The 27193-nt window shown below is 45.1% G+C and overlaps 1 protein-coding gene, 1 long non-coding RNA gene and 1 other non-coding gene across 4 annotated transcripts in view; 1 reads left to right on the top strand and 2 right to left on the bottom strand.

Moving 5' to 3' along the window:
- On the bottom strand, positions 1–4309 carry LOC128560360 (uncharacterized). The gene is made up of 4 exons (XR_008372940.1): positions 4168–4309; positions 3596–3674; positions 886–1104; positions 1–358 (listed from the first exon to the last, which is right to left on the bottom strand). It is a non-coding gene; the product is annotated as an uncharacterized LOC128560360 (long non-coding RNA).
- On the bottom strand, positions 2881–3013 carry LOC128560615 (small nucleolar RNA SNORA9). The gene has a single exon (XR_008373093.1). It is a non-coding gene; the product is annotated as a small nucleolar RNA SNORA9 (small nucleolar RNA).
- Positions 4310–17065: 12756 nt separating the features above from the next.
- CCM2 (CCM2 scaffold protein) overlaps positions 17066–27193 on the top strand; it is a 63427-nt gene continuing 53299 nt past the window's right edge. Inside the window, exon 1 of one of the 2 annotated variants that reach the window (XM_053608933.1) lies at positions 17066–17219. In XM_053608933.1, coding sequence (XP_053464908.1) covers positions 17190–17219 — 30 coding nt within the window. In that variant the 5' untranslated portion in view covers positions 17066–17189. The remainder of the gene's footprint in view (positions 17220–27193) is intronic. The other variant, XM_053608934.1, reaches the window with a different exon arrangement.

The raw sequence follows: 27193 nt of genomic DNA, 5'->3' as shown, positions 1-27193 counted from the left end.
TCACATTTAAAACCATTATTTATTAAATATCCCTTGTTTTCCATTCAAGAAATGCCAGAAGGGCCCAGGTCTGATCCTGATGTACAGCAAGGCTCTTCATTCCAGGTGCAGAGAATGTGGCACCCAAACTGGGGGTCAGAGAATGTCCGTCAGATCCGTAGCCCAAGTCTGAGTGACTCATACCACCTCCCATCAGGAGGCCAAGAACCAGAAAATTCCTGACTCCTCCTTGGAGGGAGGCACATGAGGCTTCAAACCTGCTCAATTAAGGTGCAAAGACTTGGGTTTAAATTTTGCTTCACTCCTCATTATGTGTATCAACACGGACAAGCCTCGTACTCGGTATCCACATTCTTATCTGTAAAAATGAAATTAGAAACACCACAGAGGCGCATTGTGAAAAATTAAGTAACATAATTCACATAACTAGAGATTGTTATTAATTTGTACTGCCACAAGGGATGAAACTGAACCTAGCTTCTGGAATCCTAAATCCAATCCCACTGAGCTGAGAGGCCACTGACCAACCTTAGTGTGGCCCCTTTCAGCTTGCCACACCATAGACCTTACAAGATTCTAGGAGACGGTAGGTCAAACACAAACCACATAGGCAGTCAAATACCAATCCCAAGAATCAGGGCACATGAATCCAGACACTAAACAACTCTTTGTCCTAAAATAGTCTTGTGAGCTTGAAGACAATTAACCATTCTATGACTCAATCACTTTATAAGTAGTTTCTGTGACTTATAATATGGGAGGATCAGAGTAAGTTGATAGCCTTTGAACTTCTTCTTGACCAGGTGACTTAAGAAAAATTAACAAATAAAACTGAAGTGAGGTGACTTTCCAGGTGAGACCCTTCCTGCACACTTGCACACTTACCACTGGCACAGCTTCTATGGAACAACCTGGCGGCCACTGGAGAAAACATCTCATAGTTTTCCTCTAGCTGATATCCTGGGAATGCTGAAATACGGAGGGATGGTAGACACCTTCATGCCATGTGCTGGGAACCGCTGGGTGAAGGTGACTGTCAGGAACTGGGAAGATCTGAGCTGCCCCCTCTGCAGCTAACAAGGTCATTTGCCAGGTTCATGGACACTGATAAAAACACAGAACTCCTTGATTAGAGACAAGGAACAACTGATGACTCAATTCACAGCAAGAGCAGCTGTATTTTCTACCAGCCTCTCAAGCCCCAGTTCCTACATGGAAATGCAAAGAGGGATGGAAGGCACCTGCACACGCAGAAAGCTGTTAGAGGAATGGCCCAAGTGGCTCACGCATGTAATCCTAGCACTCTGGGAGGCGAGGCGGTTGGACTGCCTGAACTCACTGGTTTGAGACCAGCCTGAGCAAGAGCAAGACCCCATCTCTAAAAATAGCCAGGCATTGTGGTGGGTGCCTGTAGTCCCAGCTATTTGGGAGGCTGAGGCAAGAGAATCACTGGAGCCCAAAACTTTGAGGTTGCCATGAGCTATGATGCCACAGCACTCTACTGAGGGAGACAAAGTGAGACTGTCTCAAAAAAAAGAAAGAGAACAAGAATGTCTGCTCTCTGCTCTGGATGAAAGCACTGCCTCTTACATTCCAAGGTGTCTGCTGCACAATCATCCTTTGAAAGATAATATGGAAAAAGGCAACCAGTGCCTTACTGACAAGACTGGAGAAACGTAGGACTCATGGAAAAGCACTTCCCAACAGCAGCCGCCACATGTTTTCTAATTGGTCCTGGACCAAAGGTCTCTGGAAGCCTCTACCTTCAAGAAAGAAGGTGACCCATCACCCAGAGAACACAGGAGCTATGTCTTTCATGCTATGAATAAGTTGACAACAACCCTCCTATAATAGCCTATCCCTTACTGCACCCATTTCCCTCCAACTCAAATTTCCCAACTGCTTCTGTGTAGATGCTACTTAGGCTTCCAGGAATGGCATGCTACAGGATGCAGGATTAGAGAGGCCTGGTCAAACTATATCTACCAGTTTCTGGTTAGGCAACCCTGGACACACAATCCTGACCTTGGGCTCTTCATTTGTATTGAATCTAATACTACCTTATGGTGAAATGTCTGTAAAATTTAAACTAGGTGAAGAATTAAGAGGTCTGGCACAAAAGAGGTGTTCAACCATCGGTGCTCTCCTCTCCCACGAATAAGATCAGGGGCACTGACCTCACCCCTCATTAGCTCTGGGGGCAGTCAGTCCGCCTGCAGAACTTTGCTTCTTTTTTGCTTTCCCTTCTAATTGTAAATATCGCATCCCATCAGTCTCTCAGGGCTGTTATTCCTTTCTATTTTGGTTCAACTCCTACTTTTATCATCCCTCTGACTTTGCTTTGAAACTATAATAAAAAATTAAAATCTGTAGTGAGCCTGGAGCATAGTAAATACTCAATAACACTCCTCATCTTTTACATCAGAACTATCCAAAATAACTTCTGCAGACAGAAAAGTTCTTCAATCTGCACAATCCAAATAAGGTGACCACATGTGGGGCACCAGAAATGTGGCTAGTGTGTCTGAAAAACTGAATTTTATTTTATTTATTGGGAGAAAGAGTTTCACTCTGAGGCATTAGCCTAGCTCACAGCAACTTCAAACTACTGGGCTGAATTGATCCTCCTGCCTCAGCCTCCCAAGTAGCTGGGACTACAGGTGCCTGCCACAATGCTCAGCTAATGAGGTCTTGCTCTTGCTCAGGCTGGTCTTGAACACCTAAGATTAGGCAATTCTCCTGCATTGGCCCCCCAAGAGTGCTAGGTACCATGCCCAGCCAAAACTGAATTTTAAATGTAATTTATGCCAAGGGGCTGCCACATTACACAGTGTACATCTATACAATGTCCAGTATATCAGATCCAGAAGGGGGCAAGTTGATTGTCTGAAATTTCTATAACCTTGCTCTGGATGGAGCAGGGCAAGGCCTCAAACCATTTCAGAGCTGTTCTAGCAAGCACTGTAGGAATGCACAGGGTTACCACAGACCCAGGCACGCTGGAGGCTTGCAACATTCACCCAAATTCCACACCCTCGGAATCCCAAAGTCCACTCTCAGCGGGAGACTGAAGGGAAAATAGACCATGGAATTCAATTAGTCACGTTGAGCTTGGTTCCAGGAGCCTACTGCTACAGATAACTCTCAGAGAAAGAGCCTTTCTGGCTGAGGGAGTAAGGGAAGGTGTCTCACAAGGGGTAAATGTACAAGCTAAACTTCCACATTACTCTGCGGCACTACAATTCTAGCGGGGTGCTTCATTACTACCACAAATAGCCATATCAAGTAGTTATACAAAAGTTAACTTTTGTAGTGTAGTTCAGACTTCTGGACTAGGGTGTAAGTCAGGGCACATAAATTAGATTCCACAAAGATTTTTTTTTCCTAGGAACTAACAGTTGAAAAATGCGGGCCTAAGAAGGGTAGAGCAAGGCCCTGAGGGCCTGGCTGGGAGGGGCATGCTGAGCCGCTGGGTGCTGGGGCCTTCCCGGTGCAGCAGCACAAACCCAGGGCGGGGTGAGAGGAGGACAATGTGGACCTGGGGCCTTGGGAGCACGTGGGAATGCAGAGCTGGGGGTCCTGAAACTTGTCTTACCAGCGTATCTTACAGAAGAGCTTCTGTGACAATAAGCTATCCCATTTTGAAGAACCATCACCTCGGCCATGACTCCCACCTAAAAGGGGACAAATACAGTCAGCTTCTGCTTGCACTTCTGAACCACCACCTAGCTTTAGACCCTCAGCCTGCATGAGCTACCTCTACAACACCTTGAGGCAGGTCTACCCACGATCTCAAGGCTCCTGGTGAGATTCCTTCAGGTGTCAAGTCCCATCTCTTCTAGTGGGGTCCCTTAAGGTTACAAGTCCCCATCCCTCCTATTGCTGTCCATCGAGGTCACATGTCCCACCCTGCCTTTTGGGGTCCCTCCAGGTCACGAAGAAGCCCCACTTCTCTTCTGAAAGAGACACTCAGAAGCACGGCGTGAGGAGTCCTATAGCCCCCGCGTCTCCTCTGAGAAAAACGTTCTGAACGCGCTCAACAGGACCTTACAAGGAAGCAGCACGTGTAAGGAAGGCTCGGACTGTGAGCGTAGCCAGCGCCCCCAGTCACTGCGATCCGGCTTCCCGACCCGCCTGCCCCCGAGTCCCGAGCACCCTGGCCCCTACCTGGGCTTAAGAAAAGGTGGCGAAAATTGGGATTGAAGCGGATGACAAAGACAACAATGTCACAGCAACAGCGAGTATGGAGAACAGCTACCGCGAGCCTTAGCCTCATCTCGCAGCCCCGCCCGGAAGCCGTGCGCAAATCACATGATCGAGTCGGGAGCAGATGACGTCGGCGACGCCAAGAAGGCGTGGCTTGGGGTGTGAGCTGGGAGCTGGGTCCTGGAGACCCAGGCCAGGTGGCGTGTCTGTACGCTGCAGACGCCTGTGTGTACCCTCAGTGGCGTCTCTCAACCGCCCTTTTTCACCCCCACCCCTTTAGTGACCAGGAAGCTGGAGTTACGCAATCTACCCCGGAGCAAGACGGAACCTTGAGGCCCTGGCTGGGAGGGACGTGCGGAGCCCCTGAGTGCTGGGGCCTTCCGGGTGCAGCTGCACCAACCGTGCGGGGTGAGATCCGAGGACGACGTGGATCTGGGGCCTTGGGAGCGAATAGGATCCCGCCTGTGGGCCTAGGACATGGGAAAGAAGATGCAGTTGGCGGGGCAAATACAAACTAAACACAGGGGCTTGAAAACTCCCCACCCCCGGTCTTCTCTACTTGTGTGAGGACAGTTGAGCGCGTCCAGAATGTTTTCCTCTGGAATTTTTTCGGAATTTTCTTTTCTCTTGGTCGGGTGTGGTGGCTCACGCTGTAATGGTAGCACTCTGGGCGGCCGCAACTGGAGGATTGCCTGAGCTCGGGAGTTGAAAACTAGCCTTAGCAAGAGCGAGACCCCCGTCTCTACTAAAAATAGGAAAAAATTATGGAGGCATAAGCCTGTAGACCCAGCTACTCAGGGGTCTGAGGCGAGAGTCACTTGAGCCCTGGAGTTTAAGCTTGCAGTGAGCCGTGATGATGCCTCTGCACTCCAGGCTGGGCAACAGAGGAAGACTGTCTACACACACACACAATTTCTAATTTCTTTCTTTCCTTTTCAAATGTATTCAAGTCTTTTTTTATGGCCTGTGACCAGACTCAAACTCAGGAATGTTGGTTCTTTGAAACGTAATTTTCAAGAGTTATGAAACCCATTCTTCCAGTGCCTGGGAGGAACCAGGATCTAACTTGTCACTTGACTACAAAGTGTAATGGATTGTAGAATTATATCTATGTAGCTGAATAGAAGAGTTTCTGTCTTTGTGATCCGGGGGTTGTTTGTGATGTGTATCAATCTGATTTAATACTTAATCATTACATTTTCTTTCTCTTCTGCCTTTGTGATGAGGTTTTCTGGGTTAGGAGGAGATTTTGTTTCTACATTTCCCACACAAGCAGAGGAAAGCACATTGGAAGGTACTAAGATTGGGAAGATAATGCTTTGTTGGAGACACAGCTAAGTATTACAGGATTGTGGATGAGGAGAAAAAGAGAAGGACTACTCCAAGGGTCTTTTTGTTTTGTTTTTGAGGCAGGGGCTCACTCTCTCCTGGGGAAGAGTGCAGTGGTGTCATCAGAGCTCACTGCAACTTCAGACCCCTGGATTCAAGGGATCCTCTTGCTTTAGCTTTGGAGTACGTGGGACTACAGGCCAAAGCCACCAAGCCTGACTAATTTTTCTATATATATATATTTTTTTGGTGTGTGTGTGTGTGGGTGTAGACAGGGTCTTAGTATGTTGCTCAGGTTGGTCTTGAATTTCTCGCCTCAAGCAGTCCTCCTGCCTCTGCCACCCAAAGTGCTGATATTGCAGGCATGAGAATACCTGGCCTACCGGTCTTGACTATCAGGCTAGAAAGGCAAGAACTTGATTCTGTTAGTAAAGAAAAGCAGAACAGGCTCAGGGCCTGTAGCTCAAGTGGCTAAGGCACCAGCCGCATACACCAGAGCTGGAGGGTTTGAATCCAGCCTGGGCCTGCCAAACAATAATGACAACTACAACCAAAAATTAGCCAGGTGTTGTGGTGGGTGCCTGTAGTCCCAGCTACTTGGGAGGCTGAGGCAACAGCATCATTTAATCCCAAGAGTTTGGGGTTCCTATGAGCTGTGATGCCATGGTACTTTACTGAGGGCAACATAGTGAGACTCTGTCTCAAAAAAAACGGTGATTTTCAACTGTTGGGCTGGGACACATTGGTGCACCATGAAAGGAACTTAGGTGTACTTTGAAAAATTTTAAAGATCTTTAATTAAATTATTTTTGAAAGACAGTTAAAGCACAATAGTATATTCCTTTTTTGTTTTTTCCTGAGACAGTCTCAGCTGTCCCCCTGGGTAAAGTGCTGTGATGTCATCTCACAGCAACCTCAAACTTGGGCTCAAGCGATACCCTTTTCTCAGCCTCCTGAGCAGCTGGGACTACAGTTACCCAATACAGTGCCCAGCTAGTTTTTCTACTTTTAGTAGAGATGGCGTCTCACTCTTGCTTGAACAAGAGTGGTGTCTTTGAACTGAGCGCAAGCAATGCACCTGCCTCTGCTTCCCAGAGTGCTAGTATTATAGGTGTACGTCACCATACCCGGCCTTAACTTTTCTTTTGGTCGCCATAATTTAAGTATACTGCAGAAGTTTAACTATGGTTCAAGGGTGCTGTGAGATAAGTCTGGTCTAAAGGCTTGGAATGTCTTAAGATAAGAAGTCTGTTAATTAGAGACAACTACTGCACACATACAGACATATACCCAGATTCAAATGATCTGTTAAGTAAATCGATGTCTCTAAGAAATAATAATTTAAAAAAGGAGGGAGATATTCTTTCTTTTAAATATGTAAATTTCCCTTCTGTTCCTTAAAGTTATCAGCTCAAAATAATTTCTATGCCAATGAGGCATTCTTTGGAGTGGGCTATTCTGGTGTCCTACAGTAATATTTTGGGGTGGCATATTCTGGTCTACACATACATGCCTGAAAAGAAAATTGGCAAATTGGCTGTGGAAGAATAGACAGTTATAGCCAATGGTGATATCTAAGTGGGGCTTGCAAGGTTGCTTTTTTTGGGGGCTGCACATCATTTCATCATGATCTGGAGTTGGTTTTGTCCTTCTTAATTTATAAACCCAGTAACTGGAGGATATTAAAATTCACTAAGGCCAGGCGCGATGGCTCATACCTATAATCCCTACACTTTGGGAGGGTGAGGTGGGAGAATTGCTTGAGGCCATGACTTCAAGGCCAACCTGGGCAGTATAGTGAGACTTCATTACTATAAGAAAAGAAAAATTGGCCAGGAATGGTGTTCTGCACCAGTAGCCCCAGCTATCGGGAAAGCGGAGGCAGGAATTTTGGGAGGGTGCAGTGAGCTATGATTTCACCACTGCACTCCAGGGTGAGAGAGTGAGACCTTGTCTCTTAAAAAAAAAAAAAAAATATATATATATATATATATATAAAATATATACATATATTTTAATAAAATGAGTTCACTGAGCATTCACTCTAATCATCTCTAAAGGGTCTTTCCTTCACTAATTAAGTCAACATGCATTTATCACATGCCCTGCAGTGTGAAGTGTTGTATGGTGTATGTAAAGGAATCACTCAAAGACATCTAATTAGTTATTTACAAACCAGTTCTCAGACAGTTGATAAACTGTCAAAGACAGACAGATCAGAGGGACAAAAAAGAAAAAACTGCAGTTAGCCTCAGGGACAGTCAAAAGATTAATTAAAAAAAAAAAAAAAGCAGTGCCTGTCAGTGGGTGGGCACGTACACTGAGGCTGGGGGTTGGAGCCCAGCCTGGGCCAGCTGAAACAATGATGACAACTGCAACAACAACAACAAATAGCCGGGTGTTGTGGCAGGTGCCTATAGTCCCAGCTACTTGGGAGGCTGAGACAAGGAATGGCTTAAACCCAATAGTTTGAGGTTGCTGTGAGCTGTGACGCCACAGCACTCTACATAGGGTGACATAGCAAGACTCTCTCTCAAAAAACAAACAATTAGGCCAGGCATGGGGGCTCATACCTGTAATTACAGCAGTTCAGGAGGCCAAGGTGGGAGGAAGTTAGCTATGCTCATCACTGTACCACCAATTCTGGTGCACAGGGCAAGGCAAGAGGATTGCTGAGACTCTACAATAAATTAAAAATTAGGCAAGTGTCATTGTGTGTACCTGTAGTCTCAGAAACTCTGCAGACTGAAGCAGGAGGATCACTTGAGCCCAGGAGTTCAAGGCTACAGTGTGGTGAGTGAGCTGTGATCTTACCACTGTACTAGCCTGGGTGACAGAGCAAGACCCCATCTCCAAAAACAAGCAATCCAACAACAAAAAAAAACTAGCTGGAATCTAACAAAGACATTTGAATCTGGGGGCGTGTCTTTGAATAGGCCAATTAAGGGGAAACTGTCAGAGTTTAGGGGTCTTCTGAAAACCCCAGGGTCTACATGGGAAACATCTGTAGGAAGCTGTGGAATGTGCCACCTCAGGCTGGCTTAGTGTGCATCATTTCCCTCATTAGAGTTCCTCAGATAGAAGGAGGTATCTCATGTAGTCCCTGCCTTCGCAAGGACTTACAGCCTGGTAGAGGATATGTTCTAAACTTGGCCAACTAGAGTTACATAAATAAAGTGTTTTGGGAACTGAAGAAGAGAAAAATTTCATCGAACAGTTAAATGGAAGAAGTGATTCTGTAGGGGGTGTGCGTGATAAAGCTCAATCATTACATTCCCCATGAGTCAAAAAAATTGAGTTTATTAACCTGCTGTGACCAGGGAAAGCACCTCTCAGGAAGGTGGGCTCACATTCATTATGAAGGAGTAGGAAGGGTGTTTTACAAGGTTTGGACTGGCCCCAAAGAACTGAGCGGGAGAGGAGAAGTGAGTATTAGCTCAAGATTGTTCCTTTCTTGAAGTTTGGGCATTTCAGTCATTGGTTATTTTTGTTCAAGACCTGGGAGCCACATGTCAGGCTAGGGAGGTTATTGGTAAGAAAGCAGTAATCACTCAAAAGTAGGAGACTATCAGGACACTTTACAACCAAGGTGTGACCTTGGGAGAAATAATATTTTATGTTTTTTTTTTTGAGACGAAGTGTCCCTATGTCACCCTTGGTATAATGCCGTGGCATCACAGCTCACAGCAACCTTAAACTCTTGGGCTTAAGTGATTCTCTTGCCTCAGCCTCCCAAGTAGCTGGGACTACAGGCACCCGCCACAAAATCCAGCTATTGTTTATTGCAATTGTCATTGCTGTTTGGCAGGCCCGGGCTGGATAGGAAACCGCCAGTTCCAGTGTATGTGGCTGGGCCCTAGCCTCTGAGCCACAGGAACCAAGACATAGTGTTTTATCTTATCGTTGCAACTGGTTTTACTGTTATCTGTTATGAGAGATTGAATATACAGACAGAAAATGGTTGGACCATTTTATACAACTAGAACTCTGAACCACATCCTGCAGCAAGCAACCTGCTTAGGAAACCAACCCATTATATCTGCAGTAACCAGCCCAGGAAACCAGCCCAGTCAGATTTGCAGAAAGCCAGGTGCTATCTTTAGTGACAAAAGAGGAAGCTAAACAATACCCCTAACCCCAAATGGTGAGGACTTGATTAAATAACTGGCACCCTATCTCTTACCATACACAAAAATCAACTCAAAATTGATCAAAGACTTAAATATCAAGACCCCAAACTATAAAGCTACTGGAAGAAAAGATAGGGAAAATGCTTCAGGTCATTGGTCTAGACAAAGATTTTATGGCTAACACTTCAAAAGCACAGGCAACTAAAGCATAAATAAGCAGGACTATGTTAATCTAAAGAGCTTCTGCACAGCAAGGGAAACAAAAGAAGAGATAACCTATGGAATGGGAGAAGATATTTGCAAACTATTCAACAAGGGACTAATACCCAGAATATAGAAGGAAATTGAATATGATGATCCTGATTTAAAAAGAAAAAAGAAAATCAGAATATATAAGGAATGCAAACAATGACAAAAAACAATACCATTTAAAAGTGGGGAAAGGGCTGAGTGCAGTGGCTCATGCCTTTAATCCTAGCACTCTGGCAGGCTGAGGTGAGTGGATCGCCTGAGCCCAGGAGTTCAAGACCAGCCTGATCAAAGCGAGACCCAGTTTGTACTCAAAAAATAAAACTAGCTGGACATGGTGGAGGGTGCCTGTAGTCCCAGCTACACAGGAAGCTGAGGGAAGAGGATCGCTTGAGCCCAAGAGTTTGAGATTGCTGTGAGCTACGATGTCACAGCGCTCTACCCAAGGTGACAGAACTAAACTCTGTCTCAAAAAATACATGTAAAATTTTTAAAAAGTGGGCAAGGCACATGAATAGACATTTCTCAGAAGATATACAAGTGGCCAACAAGTATATGGAAAAATATTCAACATCACTGGAAAATCAAGTCAAAAACATAAGGAGATACCACCTCACCACAGTCAGAATAGTTATTGTGAGAGAGATGAAAAAAAGCAAATGTGGGCAGCGCCTGTGGCTCAAAGGAGTAGGGTACTGGCCTCATATGCCGGGGGTGGCGGGTTCAAACCCTGCCCCAGCCAAAAACTGCAAAAATAAATAAGTAAATAAAAAATGCTAGCAAGGATATGGAGAAAAAAAAAAAACCAAACTATACTATCGCTGGAATGTAGATTAGTAAATTTGTATGGAAAATAGCATGGAGGTTCCCCCAAAACTAAAAATAGAACTACCACAGGACCCAGAAATCCCATGACTGGGTATTTATACAAAGGAAAAGAAATGTTTATTTCAAAAGGATACCTACACCTCTATGTTTATTGCAGCATTATTCACAATAGCAAAGATATAGGATCAACCTAAATGTCTGTCAGTGGATGACTAGATTAAGAAAATGTAGTCTATGTGGGCTGTTCAGAAAGTATCCAGCCATGTAATTTAAAAAACAGTATCAACAGTGGCTGGATACTTTCTGGACGACTCTTGTATATACACAATGGACTATTATTTGGCTAATAAAAAAGAATGAAATCCTTGCCTGTAGTCCCAGCTACTTGGGAGGCTGAGGCAAGAGAATCACCTAAGCCCAAGAGCTGGAGGTTGCTGTAAGCTGTGACGCCACAGCACTCTACCGAGGGTGAAAAGGTGAAACTCTGTCTCTAAAAATAAATAAATAAATAAAAATAAAAAGAATGAAATCTTGTCACTTGCAGCAACATAAATGAAACTGGAGGTCATTATGTTCAGTGGAATAAGCCAGGCACAGAAAAACAAATATCACATGTTCTCATCTACATGTGGGAACTACAAAAGTTGATCTCATGGAAGTAGAGAAATAGAGATAGTAGGAATAATAGAAACCAGAAGTGGAGGAAGGTGTGCGGGTGTTGGGGGATGAAGAGAGGTTTGCTAGTGTGTACTACAAAACACCTAGATAGTAGGAATAAGTTCTAATGTTTGATAGCAAAGAAGGGTTACTATAAACCCTACTATGTACACCTACTAGGAGGAAATGTGTAAGATCTGAAATGTTCCCAACATAAAGAAATGATAAATATTGATGATGGATATCCTAAATACCCTGATTTGATTACTACATATTGTCCACATGTATCAAAATATCACGTGTACCCCATTAATATATATAATTTTTTTTTGAGACAGAGTCCTACCATGTCGCCCTCAGTAAAGTGCTGTGACGTCGCAGCTGACAGCAACCTCAAACTCTTGGGCTCAAGCGATTCTCTTGCCTCAGCCTCCCAAGTAGCTGGGACTATGGGTGCCCGCCACAATGCCAGGCTATTTATTTTTTGTTGTTGTTGCAGTTGTCATTGTTGTTTAACTGGCCGGGGCTGGGTTCAAACCCATCAGCTTCGGTGTATGAGGCTGGCACCATAACCACTGTGCCATGGGTGCTGAGCCAACATGTATAAATTTTATTTGCCAATAAAAAATAAATAGCCACTTCCTTAGTTTTTGTCCCTGCTTCTAGCTTAGGACTAACCAGAGAAAGCCAAATATGCAATCACTTGTGATGTCCCACCTTCAGCTTCCCCTGGCCAGCACCCTCTAATCCCATGAATCAGGCATTCCGGAAACTTCCCTTTTTCTGCTACACATACCCACTCCTCTGTCTGCCTTTGAGTCTCTACCAAATGGAAGGGATGGTGGCAGACTGCCTTGTTAAAGCCTGTGCTTTTCTCATTTTGTTGTCTTTATTTCTATAGTTTTCATCATCTGATCATTAGCAGGTGGATTTTTACTTAAAGCATGAACCCGTGGGCAGGAGCAGCGTGAGGAAGTCAGCAGATCCAGGGGCTGTGGATCCAGGGGCATGTTCAGGAAAGTTTTAGTTGGTTACTTACTGCCTTACGGAGTGATAAATGTGGAGAGGTATGTTAATGAAGGATTGTGGAAGACCTTACTTTTTTTTTTTTTTTTGAGACAGAGTCTCACTTTCTGCTCACAGCAACCTCAAACTCTTGGGCTCAAGCTATCCTCTTGCCTCAGCCTCCCAAGTAGCTGGGATTTTAGGCACCCACCACAATGCCTGGCTATTCTTTTTTAGAGACAGGGTCTTGCTCTTGCTCAGACTTGCCTGGAACTCAGGAGCTCAAGCAATCCACTTGCCTTGGCTTCCTAGAGTGCTAGGATTACAGGTGTGAGCCACTGCATCTGGCCAGACCTTAAATATTAGGTCTTAGTTCTGTGAATGGTGAGAGAATAAGGACAACCAAATGTACTGCATCATTTTTGTGTATGAACACGGCAAGCTGGATTTTTGCAGAAGGCAGATTGAAAGGGCATTTTCATACCCGTTCTCTATCTGCCAAAGCGACTGAAATACCCTATGTCTTTGGGGAGTATTAGAGACCAACTATTTGGTGTCACGATCAAATAGGTCCTAATCAGGAGACAGAAAAATTATATGGGAAAAGTTTAATGTCAATATAAAGAGTCTTACTCTGTTGCTCTGGGGAGAGGGCTGTGGTGTCATAGCTCACAGCAACCTCAAACTCTTAGGTTTAAGTGATCCTCATGCCTCAGCCTCCTGAGTAGTTGGGACTATGTGCATGTGCCACAACATCCAGCTAGTTTTTCTTTTCTTTTTTTTTTTTTTTTATTAAATCATAGCTGTGTACATTGATATATTCATGGGGCATCATTTACTAGCTTCACAGACCGTTTACCAAGTTTCACATATACCCTTGTAAGATGCACTGCTGGTGTAATCCCACCAATCCCCTTCCCTCTACCCCCTCCCCCCTCCCTCCCCTCCCTTTCCCCCTTCCCACTATTCTTAGGTTGTAACTGGGTTATACCAGCTAGTTTTTCTTTTTTCTTTCTTAACTTTATTCAAATTAAAATGAAGGTACAATATTTAGGTTACATTGTTCTCACTGCCAGGATAAAGTCCCATTTGTGGAAGAGCCCCTCACCCAGGGGATGTGTTGTACACCCTGACAATGAGCACATTAGGTGAGATCCCAGCTCATGCCCTCCCTCCTTATGCCATATATCCTCCTCCTCCCCTCTCCTGCTTCCCTCTATCCCTGAACTAGACTATGGTAGTGTTTTATTGTTCTTCGGAACATGTAATTGTTTATGTATGATTTCATATTAGTATGCAGTATATTAGATATTTATTTTTCCATTCTTGTGATACTTTACTAAGAATAATGTATTCAACTCCATCAAGGTAAATGTAAAGGATGTAAAGTTTCCATCTTTCTTAATGGCTGAATAATATTCCATGGTATACATATACCAGTTTGTTGATCCAATGATAGGTTGATGGGCACTTAGGTTGCTTCCACGACTTGGCAATTATGAATTGAGCCACAATAAACATTCTAGTGCAAATGTCTTCGTGGTAAAAAGATTTTTGTTCTTCTGGGTAGATACTTTGTAATGGGATTGCAAGGTCAAATGGAAGGTCTATGTTTAGATCTTTGAGGATTCTCCATACTTCTCTCCAAAAGGGCTGTATTTGTAATCCCACTAGTTTTTCTATTTTTAGTAGAGACAGGGTCTTGCTCTTGTTCACACTGGTCTGGAACTCCTGAGCTCAGGCAATCTACCTGCCTGAAGGTGGTAAAGTGAGACTGTCTCTACAAAAAAAAAAAAAAAAAGATTCTTTGAATATCACCTGTATGGAACCTAGCAGTAGTTTTTGACGTATCTTCACTCAGTCACCCAGAGTGTTAGGATTATAGGCATGAGCCACCATGCCCAGCCTATAAAGAATTATTAATATAACATGAGATTAGGGTAACAAGGGATTAAAGAAGACAAGAATAAACCAGGTGGCGGCGCCTGTGGCTCAAAGGAGTAGAGCGCCGGCCCCATGTGCTAGAGGTAATGGGTTCAAACCCAGCCCCAGCCACAAACTGCCAAAAAAAAAAAAAGAATAAACCAGGTGTGGAGGCATGTACCTGTAATCCCTGTTATTCCTAAGCATGTGTGTGCACATAATAAATTTGTTATGCTTTTCTCTTGTTAATCTATCTTTTGTTATAGAGCTGTTGGCTGTAACCTTCTATAATGGGGAGGAAAGAGATCACCTTCTTTCTGACCCCACTGGGCATAGACAAGCCTCACTGAATGGCAAAAGATGTGCTGGCAGAACCTGGTGAACAAAATCCACCTTCTAGGGTGCTAGGTAGGGCTACTCATAGGAGGTGTCTTGCAGAAGTCCTTGGGCATAAAACTGCCTTGGGGTTGCTGGGTGCCACTGGCAGCCATGCCCTACCAGAGTTGGGTGCTGAGGAAGCTGCCCAAATTGCAGAGAACTTAAAACTTGAAAAGCTACCCTTAATGTAGGACATGGGCACTGGGGAGACCTCTCATTCAAGCAGGTGCCTGCCAGGACAGCCTACTAGAGTCAGTCAGAGAAGTCCTAAAATTACCCTTAAGAATTGATGAAGGGTACAAGGTGAAAGCTAGAGTTAAGGCTCCCCAAACTCTAGAAGGAACAGGCCTAACTAAAAGAATAATCAGCCACTGTCCCTTCATTTGCTTGATAATAATCACTGTTCTATCTGATTGCTTCTTCATCCTGAAGTCATGCATGGTTGTTGGTTATAAAGATTCTTAGAATATCAGTCCCAGCTGCTCGGGAGGCTGAGGCAGGAGAATCGCTGAAGCCCGAGAGCTGGAGGTTGCTGTGAGTCCTGTGACATCATGGCACTCTACTGAAGGTGGTAAAGTGAGACTGTCTCTACAAAAAAAAAAAAAAAAGATTCTTTGAATATCACCTGTACGGAACCTAGCAGTAGTTTTTGACGTATCTTCATGCTCTTGCCTTTCAGTAACTGAACTACCCAAACCAAGCAACTGACTCAACTAGTCTTAGACCCTCACCATCCCCAACCACGGTCCTGCGTTCCAGTAACTGACCCACCTAGACAGGCCCTCACCCAAGGACTGACCATTCCACCCTGAAACCAGCCAATTAGCAGACCCTGACTGCTTAATCTTCTACCTACCCAATCTGTTTTTAAAAACCCCGTCTCCCCAATTCTCGGAAGACAGATTTGAGAAATTCCTCTGGTTTCCCTGTTTAGCGCTATACAGAATAAACTCTTCCTCTGCTGTAAACCCTTCTGTCTCTGAATATTGGCTTCTCTGGGGCAGATGAACCTGGCCTTGGGCAACAGCTCCTTCCTCAGCACCTTCTCTCCCACACCTTTGACGGACAACGCTTAACACCGTGCCTGCTGGAAAAGGATCCTTAAAGTGCCCAGCTTCATGTTTTTTTTCTTTTTCTGTAGAGACAGAGTCTCACTGTACCGCCCTCGGGTAGAGTGCTGTGACATCACACGGCTCACAGCAACCTCCAGCTCCTGGGCTTAGGCGATTCTCTTGCCTCAGCCTCCCGCGTAGCTGGGACTACAGGCGCCTGCCACAACGCCCGGCTATTTTTTTGTTGCAGTTTGGCTGGGGCTGGGTTTGAACCCGCCAGCTTCATGTTTTCAGAACAGGAAATGAGAAGCGAATGTGGAGCTGAGAAACAATACATTGACAAACCTCGCGATATCCCAAACTTTAAAAACTTTATAAACTCTGGCAATTATACTAGATGACTGCTAAGGTTGCACAGTTTTATTCTGATAGGGCCTGAACACTCATACTGTTGCTTTTCTACCTTCCCGATGTGTCTGTCCTAGGAAAGCAGGCATTAGATAAGAGAAGAAGTCTTAAAGAAGGTTTTCGAGAAGTGACTGAGGATGAAAGAAGACACAAGAGGAAAAGAAAGGAAACGGGGCCCGGCCCACCCGGCGGGATACCCCGCCCATCTCGCGCCCCCGCCTTCGTTGCCCCGCCCCGTTCCCGCCCGCCGGGTCCTCCCTCCCGCCCCACTTCTTCCTGCAGGCCCCGCCCCCCTCTTTAGGGGCTGGAGCCCGGCCCCCCAGAGAACTAGGCAGGCTGGGAGTTCCGCAGCCCGAAACCTGGCGCCAGAATTGAAAAGTTGGAGCCGGGTGGCGCTTGTGGCTCAGTGAGTAGGGCGCCGGCTCCATATACCAGAGGTGACAGGTTCAAACCTGGCCCCGGTCAAAAACTGCAAAAAAATAAAAAATAAGAATTCCATCATTATTAAAAAAAAAAAAAAGTTGGAGCCGCTCACGCGCGCGTCCCCGCGGCTCTGAGGAGGTGGGCCCGTGGGGCAGGGGCGGGGGGGCGCGTCCGGCCCGCCTGAAGGGCGTGGGGCTGGCTGCGGGCGGGGCAAGGCACGCGCGTTGTCGGCCGCCCCTGAGGCGGGACCTGCGGTCTGTGGGCGAGGCCTACTCAGAGATCGGGTCCAGCGGCCGCACTCCTCTCCGAGTGGGGAGGGTCTAACTACCAGGCCGGCTCAGCGCCCTCGGCCCCGGAAGCGCGGCTTCGCCGCTACTGTGGGCGGGCCCAGGGTGGGGGCGGGGCCTTCTCGGGGCGGGGCCGCATCGTTCGAGTCCGGAAGTGGGGGTGCGGGGCGCGGCCGGGGCGGAGCCTGCGGGGCCCGGAGGGCGGGCGGCGCTAGGAACGCGGGGGTAGCGGGCTTGGGGCGAGCATGTAGCGGCTGCTGGCGGCGGGGCTCCCGGGGCGGGCCGGGAGGGCCGCGGGGGTTGCACGCGGCGACATGGAGGAGGAGGGCAAGAAGGGCAAGAAGGTGAGCGTGCGTGGGCGCGTCCTGCTGCGGGTGTCGGTGGGCGGCTGGGTGTGGGGCCCTGGGCGGCCCGGGATGGGGTGGACCTGGTTGGGGGTCTCTCGGGAGCTGGGCGCGGGTAGGGCGGGGCGAGGCGAGACCCCGGACAATGATCAGGTGGGCCTGCGCGGCCGGACGCGCAGGAAGCGCCGCGCCTTTCCTTGGGCACTGGCCGCGGCTCGCCTCGACTTCGGCCCCAGATGGCCTTCCCCGCTCTTCGGGACCCGGGGCTACAGAGGAAGTGGGCCCAGCCAGGGGCCAGAAAGGTGTCCGGGGCTGGAACTGGAGCCAGTGGGCTGTGCGCTAAACGTGGAGACGTTTGCTGCTCCCTTGACTTCGTTCTTGGATATCAAGTAAAAGCAAAGATGGGCTTCGCTTCACTCGTCGAGTATAACTGGTACCTAAAATCATTGAGTGATTTCAGTGACGTTACACTTGGCAGTGGGATTTAGGACATTGTTCAAGAGGCTCTTTCGTTTATGTAGTTTCAAAAATGTGGCTTTAATTACAGGCTAGAGTAGTTGGTAAAGAACATTTTAAGGAAAAACGATGGAATAAGGTACCATTAAAGTGGAAAATGAGTTTTAATAAAATGTATCGTTTTCAAATAAATGCTTTATAATGTTCATGTCTTGGCTATCATTTTCTTTTTGATAAGTGTTCGTGTGCGGATTTGCATGCACAAGTTTAAGACCTTGATAAGTCCAAGCTATGATGTTACTGCCAGGCCCTCTGAGGAGGAATGTCCTTTAATTGAGGACTACTCATCACCTTTGATTACAAGGTGCCCCATTTTTAAAAAGTCCTATTTGAAATCAAATGTAGCCAGGTGGCCTTCAGAGAGTTATGTGGTGCTATTTTCTCTACTTTCTCAACTTATTATTTTATGTTAGGAACATGCATGTCTAATTTAAGTGCAGTATTTGCGGTTGTCTACAAAAATGGTTTAAAGTTAGAAAACAACTCAAGAAAGTTATTCAGCCTGCTGTTGTTAGACTAGAGGGGGTTGCTGCACAGAAAAGGGGAGAGCCAAGCTGTCTAAAAGGAGTTAGCTGGAAAGGAGAGGTGCTAACCCACTGACTGCTTAACAGGGACCATCAGGCCTGAGTGGGGCTGATGGTGAGTTTTGCTGGCATTGAGCCACCTGTTCTGTGGAATGCTGGAAGCCAAGAACTCTGGGGACTGGTGACCTCCTCAGTATGGCCCACTTACATGGGCACCTGGCCCACCACCTAAGTGTAACAGGCAAGGGTGGAATTGACTGAATTTCTTCTATCAGCTTTGGTAGAAACATGAAACATTCAACAATATTGAGAGAACCAAAGAAGAAGTAAAATATTCCTGAGCTTTTGGAATAAAAGGGAAAAACCAGTAAAAGTATCGATAGTTTTACTGTTGGGGTCAATGAAAAAATTTAGGCATAGACAAGGTCAGTGATTAATTTTATTATCTCTATTAGAGGAGATAATCAACTGTAGTTGCCTAAGCTGGGAGTTTTGTGCTTTTTCTGTATTCTGCCTCTTGCCTTGCTTGTTTCCTGTAGACAGGCCAGAGTGAGCTTTGGGGCATGGATTCCTATCCAGGTCATGACTTTACCTCCTGTACTCTGCAATCACAAGCTGGCAGAACATTTCTACTCTTTCCCCCATTTAGCATGAGGTCTCCTGCTTAAGAACTTTGGAACTTAAATTATTCTCATGATAAATTAACCAGCGATACCTGTTTTAAACTTAATCACAAATTCAAGCCTACACAGGAGAAATGATGACTTAAGAAAGTACGACTTAAGAAGTAATGACCTCATTTAATAAATTGTGTATGTGGTTTTAAAAAAAAAAAATGACTTATGTTTTAAGAAAGTACGGTTTGGACATTTAAGTTTCAAAGTTAGCTCCTTTATAAACTCTTTCCAAAAATGCAGATTTAAAAGCTTTAAAACTGTAGATTGATAGGCCTTTTTTAGGCTTCAGACACTTGTATTGGTGTCTTGTCAAACAATGTTTCTATCATGGCCAGTTTTTCCTCAGGACACAGGAATAAGTGAGCCGCCAGAGAACTGATGGACTGAAGTGGATTTAATGGAAAGTGGTGCCAGGTGTAGTAATGGTCACTGTACACCTGGAGTTTCCTTGAGTAGGCCATAGTTCATGTAACAGATGTTCATTGAGCCCCTGTGTGTCCCATTACCCTCTCTGGGTGATGGAGATAGAGGAAGGGCCAGTGACCTTGAGGAGCCAGTCGGGAGATGGATCAGTTCTGGGTACATGTGAGGGGTGAGTGCCTTGACAGAGAAGTCAGCAGGCTACTAGAGCTCTGAGGTTGGGGGAGTAGAAGTAATCATTTGGGAGCTGTTCTGCTCTGATGTCCACAGAGTGGTACTTCTCAGACTCTTAAGTCCTGATTTGGGGTTTGGAGAATAAGGCTCCTGTCTGTAAAATAGACCTGTGTTCTGTGCCTTGTGTCACTATTCTGTCAAAAATGTAATTCCTTTTTGTAAGAAATGTAGGTGTACACTTGTGTGTGTGCATTTTTATACTGAACTCAGACAAGGATCATAGTACTTAACCCTGTTGTGAATCCCAGCTTCTGCCTCTGGTCTTAGGTCTCCCTACCAGGTGGCTGTTATTTCATCCTGAACAAAGTTAAATATTTTTGCATTGATGTAATTTATTTGGATTGTTAAAATTAAAAAAAAGTTTGTAAGATTCCCTGGAAATGTAGGACTGGATATTAAATAAGGAATTACTATTAATTTTGTTGGATATAATAATTGTATTATAAATTCTGATCTGATAAACACCTATGAGGTATTATAGGTGAAATAGTACGATTTCTGGGATTTGGTTAACTCAGATTAGAAGGAAAACAGGAGAGGAGATAACTGAAATGTGTTGGTAATAGGTATACATTATTCTGTCCACTTTTGTGTAGTTTTGAGAATTTCCATAATAAGAAATGGGGAAGAAAAGATTCCCTTGGTTATGGGCTCTGAGCCATCAGCTCATGTAGTTGCCAAGTCACCCCTGGCCCTGTGTCTGTAAGGAATTGGGAATTTGGGTTGGACCAGTTTCTTTTAACCCTTTCCAATCCAATTTTTCTGCCCCCTGCATACTCTCCAGCTCTTATTTATTTTGGGTGGGAAAGAGGTTGGTAAATTACTTGCAGTTATCATATACTTAAGAGAGAAACAAATGTGAACTCGCCTAATGATTTTATTATGTATTTTAAGGTACATAAAATAATGAAAGTGTTTTTGCTTATTTTTGTTTATAAATAAGAAAAAATCACTGTGTTAGATGAAGTCCAACTAGAATCAGAAAGGGTTAAAATTTATTCACAGTAGCCCTAGGAAGCCATACCTTCCCCATGCTGACCTGTGCAGATACAAGTGTGTGTTCCTGTGTGTAAATGTCTATGTAACTGAAATGAAAGTTCAAAGGAATGGTACTTGATATAAGCAACACTCTGAATTTTTTATTCTGGTCTGTTTTTATCCCTTCCCTCCCAATTAAACTGCTGGTCATGACCTACTAAATTGATTCTATAATTATCACCAGCCATACATAACATAGCTTAAAAAGGTGAATGGGACCTGCTGTACCTTGTTTTATCTCTCCTAATGGGTAGTTGTTACACTGATTCTTTGGTGGCAACTTGGTGACCCAGGGTGGGGAGGCAGGAAGGCCAGGCAGAAGGAGCCTGGCAGAGACCTTAAGTCAAGCAGCCAGCAGATGAGGCCAAAATGACCAACAATTGAGGCCTGGACCTCTTCTGGCTTGGAGAGTTACTATTTACGTAGTAGCATATATTAATTTCAACAGATAGAGTCTGTGATAATTTAGATTCAGAAAGCCCATCAGAATCTCCCAGCTTTGTTACTGCTCTGAGCAGCCTTTCAGAGGAAGATAGTGTAATAGAAAACATTTCTGTTAGCAATAAAACTGCAGCAAGGGCCGCTCTGCAGATGAGAAGGGTGGCAGCATTCTGCCCCATGAAGACAGGTACCATTGACCTTCCAGTTTCTTAGTTTAGGGCAACATGCTGCCCCATCTCGTCATTCTGCAATGTAAGTACACAGGTGTGATTAAGTCCTGTAGACGTAACTGTTCAGCATTGAAACCATCCTTTTTATTTACTCAAGTGCCTGTTACATTCTTAGCACAGTAATTAGGAGCATTGTACTTTGGAAAGTAAGCTGCTCCCACCTCAAATCAGAGAATAAGAGGGGGCAGATTGCTAGAGTGTGTCAGAAGAGACACGGGCAGGCGTCAGGCAATTCCAGAGGAGGCTGGGACCATGTTCCAAAGTTCAGAAGCAGAGAAGAAATGGAGACAGTCCTGTGGCGCTGGGAGGGCTTTGGGCCCAGGGTGTTTGGTGTTGGTCCTGTGTGCACTGGGAGTTGCTGGAGCTGTCTGACATTCATCCATTCATTTGTCCATTAATCTACTATTTGTTGGCATGATTGTACCAGTCCCAGATGCCTAGAAGTCCAGGATGTGTAGACAAGACTTTGGCTTCAGAACTGAGTAGTGGAAGTGAGGACAGAGGTGGGCTTCAAAAAGAGTGATCAGGAAAACCTTTCTATTACAAAAACTTCAAGTACAAACATGCAGAAACTCATGTAATGAAGATTAAAATGCTCAATTTAAAATGCCATCCATGTGTGGACAGTTTAAAATGCCATCCATGTGTGGACAGTTTCACGGTCCTTGTCCCTGTTTCCTGCCTATATGGGTTGAATAGTGTCCTCCCAAATTCATGTGCTGAAACCCCAACCCTCAGGACCTCATGACATGGCTATATTTGGAGGTGGAGTTTTTATTTATTTATTTACAAATGGATCTCACTCTTGCCTCCCAGGCTGGAGTGCAGTGGTGCAATCATAGTTCACTGCAGCCTTGAACTCCTGGGCTTAAGCAATCTACCTGCCTCAGCCTCCCAAATAGCTGGGACTATAGCCACCATGCCTAGGTAGGGTTTTTTTTTTTTTTTTTGAGATAGAACCTTAAGCTGTCGCCCTGGGTAGAGTGCTGTGGCATCACAACTCACAGCAACCTCCAACTCCTGGGCTTAAGCAATTCTCTTTCCTCAGCCTCCCAAGTAGCTGGGACCACAGGTGCCCACTACAATGCCTGGCTATTTTTTGGTTGTAGTAGTCATTGTTGTCTGGCAGGCCTGGGCTGGATTTGAACCTGCCAGCTCAGGTGTATGTGGCTGGTGCCTTAGCCACTTGAGCTACCAGGGCCAAGCCTGTTTTCTTTTCTTTTTATTTTTTTGAGACAGAGTCTTATTATGTCACCCTTGGTAGAGTGCTGTGGCGTCACAGCTCACAGCATCCTCAAACTCTTGGGCTTAAGCGAGTCTCTTGGCTCACCCTCTCAAGTAGCTGGGAGTACAGGTGCCCACCACAACACCCGGCTATTTTTTTGTTGCAGTTGTCATTGGTGTTTTAGCTGGCCCAGGCTGAGTTCGAACCCACCGGTGTTGATGTATGTGGCCAGTGCCCTACCCACTGAGCTGCGTGCCTCGCCATTGAGATGAGGTTTTTAAAGAGGTGTTTAAAGTAAAATGAAGTCATTTGGATGGGCCCTAATCCAGTCTTGCTGGTGCCCTTTTAAAAAAAGATGAGGACACCAACACACAGAAACATGACCATGTGCGGACACAGGGAGAAGATGGTTGGCCATGTACAAGCCAAGGAGGGAGGCATCAGGAGAAACCAACCCTGCCCACACCTTGATCTTGAACTTCCAGCCTGTAGACTTTGGGAACAAGTTTCTAGTGTTGAAGCCACTCAATCTGTGGTATTGAGTCCTGGCAACTCAAGTAGACTTGATTTGCCAGATCATTTTGAAGAAAACTCCAGAAGTCAGTATGTTTGTAGATTGGAGTGTAGTGGTCTTGGGTGGGTTCCAAAACCACGTGTGCACTGTTACCCTAGATACAGAAGAGCTGCTCAGAGTGACAGGATAACCCTCATGGCACCCCGCGCGGACCATAAATCCAGGCTCACTCTTTGTGGTTGGGAGTGTGCAGATTGTGTCTTGGGACCTGGCACAGCAAGAGACATCACAGTGCACCTGGGACAGGCTTTGTGCTGTGGCATCTGTGTCAGGAGGAGTGAGCCCAGCCATATGTGCTGCGTGCTTACATATATCCTCCTTGTGGACAGTGGGTCTTTATTAGCACACTTAACCACCGTGTCCTTGCCTTCTCAGAACAGCAGCTGCTGTTCAAGTGATTACACAGGTGTGAGGGAGTTTACATTTAGATTGTCAATTGGACTACTGGGTGTTTGTTTTCATTGAAATAGGAAAGTGTTTTCTTAACTCTGAGCCAGTGCCAAAAATGTGACCTTTTTTTCCCTCCCCCAAGTGTGTCCAAACAGTAACATTTTTTTGTGCAGATTGTGTTAAGAATTAGGGCATTTGATCGTAGGCATTAGATGTGTGCAATGAAAATAATACCCTTTAAGAAGCATAATAGGAAGTTGGAATTTGGGCTTTTGTTTGCAGTTTAAGATGGTATATCTTGTAACCCCCGGGAGGTGGAAAGTGAGAAACCTGGTCAGCCTAATCTGCAGAAATGTAAGTGGAGTGGGAGACACTGTTTCACGTATATTGTTACCTGTATGTTTGAGAAGAAAAAGAAATCTTTATATCTTTCAAAAAAATTTTTTTCTGAACTTTATTATTTATATCTAAATCTTTACATCCATTCTGTAGTTTAAAATTCCATGCAAGTTTTTTCAAAAATTCTGTTCCAGTGTGGATACTGACTACATTGTTGGTTTACGTGGGAAAGATACCTTGGTCAGGTCTAAGTGTCAATTATGTGCCATGTTGACTCTGTGTCACATGTCAGAAAATGTCTATGTCTGATAATGTCTAGCTGTCTTATTATTGCCGTTAGATGCGTCACTCTAAATAGCTCCTACATTTATGTTCTTGGATGTAGACAATAACCAAAGCCCACAGCCTGCATGCCGGCCTTTCTAAGGCGCTTCTCACCAAGTATTGTCCATCTTCAGCACCCTTCCTTAAAAAAGGGGTGTGTAACCTCTGTCTCTGCTTGTTCCTATCCGTTTCCCCCACCCCTAGCATTTTATTTGAAAATTTTTGAATACACCAAAGTTGTAAGAGTTTTGAAGTGAATACTTGCTCACGCACCATCTAGATTCTGTTCCTAACATTTGCTGTATTCGTTTCATCCCTCTAACTCAGTGGTTCTGAGTATTGCCGTGGCCCTTTAATACAGTTCCTGTGGGTTGAGAACCGCTGCTCTAACTGCATCAACCCATCTTATTTTTTGTTGTATTCCACAATAAATTTCATGCATCACTTCGTTTTGATCTAAATATGTCAGCATGGGGTCATTAACTAGGTTCAGTATTTTCTCTTGACGTAAAATTTATATACAGTGATATAATAGACACATATTAAATGTATATTACCTAAATATTGGCAAATGCATACATTTATGTAATCCAAACCTCTACCAAGAAATAGAACATTACTATCCATGAGAAAGTTCCCTGATGTCCCTTAGGAAGACCTCCCCCAAGGAACTACTGCTTTGATTTTTTTCCACCATAGTTTGTTCTTGAACATCATACAGATGGATTCATATGGTACACAGCGTATTCTTTTTTTTTGAGACAGAACCTCAAGCTGTTGCCCTGGGTAGAGTGCTGTGGCATCACAGCTCAAAGCAACCTCCAACTCCTGGGCTCAAGCAATTCTGCCTCCACCTCCCAAGTAGCAGGGACTACAGGCGCCTGCTGCAACGCCCGGCTATTTTTTGGTTGCAGCCGTCATTGTTGTTCAGTGTGCCCGGGCTGGATTCGAACCCGCCAGCTCAGGTGTATGTGGCTGACTCCTTAGCCACTTGAGCCACAGGCGCTGAGCCCACAGCATATTCTTTTGTGTAAGGATTGCTTTCCTCAGCATAACGTTTTTGAGATTCGTCTGTATTGTTATATGTATCGATGACTGCTGAGTGCATTCTACTGTATGTATGTGCCAGGATTTGTTTGTCCGTTTACTAATTGTTGGGCATTTAGGTTCTTTCCAGTTTTGTATGATGAAAAAGCTGCTGTGAACATTTGTGAACAAGTCGTTGTGTAGTCATGTTTTCATTTGTCTTGGGTAAATAACTAATAACGGAATTGCTGAGTTATATAGTAACTATATATTTAACTTTATAAGATATTGCCAAACTGTTCCCTACTGAATTGTTTGTCTGTTAATTCTGTCAGTTATTGAGAGAAGGGGTGTTAAATTCTAGAGTTATTATTATTATTGTTTTTGGTTTTTTTTGAGACAGAGTCTCACTATGTCGCTCTGGGTAAAGTGCTGTGACGTCACAGCTCACGGCAACCTCAAGCTCTTGGGCTTAAGTGATTCTCTTGCCTCAGCCTCCCAAGTAGCTGGGACTACAGGCACTTGTCACAACACCCATCTATTTTTGTTTTGTTTGTTTGTTTGTTTGGAGTTGCCATTGTTGTTAGGCAGGCCTGGGCTGGATTCGAACCCGCCAGCTCTGGTGTATGTGGCTGGGCGCCCTGGCTACGGAGCTACAGGCACTGAGCCTAGAGTTATTATTTTAGATTTGTTTCTCCCTTTGTTTACTTTTATGTATTTTGAAGTTCTATTTAAGATCATTATAACTTTTTTCTTTTTTTTGACAGTCTCACTCTGTCACCAAGGCTAGAGTGCAGTGGAGTCTTCATAGCTCACTGCAACCTCAAATTCCTGGGCTCATGTGATCCTCCTGCATTAGCCTACCAAGTAGCTGGGACTATAGGTGCCCACCATCACACCTAGACGATTTTTCTATTTTTAGTAGAGATGGGGTCTCACTCTTGCTCAGGCTGGTTTCATACTCCTGAGCTCAAGAGATCCACCTGCCTCGGCCTCCCAGAGTGCTAGGACTACAGGTGCGAGCCACCGTGCCCAACTGAGCCCAGGTGTTTGAGGTTGCTGTGAGCTATAATGATGCCACTGCACTCCAGCCCAGGTGGAGTGAGACCCTGTCTCAAAAAAAAAAATCCATGTTGTTGTATCCAGCATCTTTTTGACAGGTCTCTATCTCCTTTTAATACTTCCTTACATTTCCTAAAACAAGATGTTTTACGCTAATCTTATTTTTTTTTGCCTGGAACCACACATTTGTCTAAGGAGCCCTGTTTGCTTTTAGTTGAAATGATATTTAGAAACCAAGATGTGGTCAGTGGGGGTTCTCATTGCTACTAGGGTAGTTTTATTTCTAGGTCCTCTTAGCAGACAGAGTTAGGGAATTTTTCACATCACCCATCTTTTTCATTTATATTAAAAACTAGAATTCAGGGGCGGTGCCTGTGGCTCAGTGAGTAGGGCGCCGGCCCCATATGCTGAGGGTGGCGGGTAACCCAGCCCCGGCCAAACTGCAACAAAAAAAATAGCCGGGCGTTGTGGCGGGCGCCTGTAGTCCCAGCTGCTCGGGAGCCTGAGGCAGGAGAATTGCGGAAGCCCAAGAGTTAGAGGTTGCTGTGAGCCGTGTGACGCCACGGCACTCTACCCGAGGGCGGTACAGTGAGACTCTGTCTCTACAAAAAAAAAAAAAAAAACTAGAATTCACACTGATACTTCTAATTTCAGTCCCTTATCACAGAATTTTCTTTTTGAGGCAGTCTCACTTTGTCATCCTTGACAGAGTGCCGTGGTGTCCTAACTCAGCCTCTTGAGTAGCTGGGACTGCAGGCACTGGCCACAGTGCCCATCTATTTTTAGAGATGAGATCTCGCTCTAGTTCAGGCTGGTCTCGAACCTGTGAGCTCAGGTTAGCCTGAGGGTGAACCTTAGCCTCCAGGGTGCTAGGTCTCGAACCTGTGAGCTCAGGAACCTGTTAGCCTGAGCCCGAAGACCTTCCTTAAAATTGTTAGCCTCCAGGGTGCTAGG

The sequence above is a fragment of the Nycticebus coucang genome, chromosome 11 (genome assembly GCF_027406575.1).
Source record: "Nycticebus coucang isolate mNycCou1 chromosome 11, mNycCou1.pri, whole genome shotgun sequence".
Taxonomy (NCBI): domain Eukaryota; kingdom Metazoa; phylum Chordata; class Mammalia; order Primates; family Lorisidae; genus Nycticebus; species Nycticebus coucang.
The sequence above is the reverse complement of the archived record's forward strand: the minus strand, read 5'-3'. Positions and strand labels throughout refer to the sequence as shown.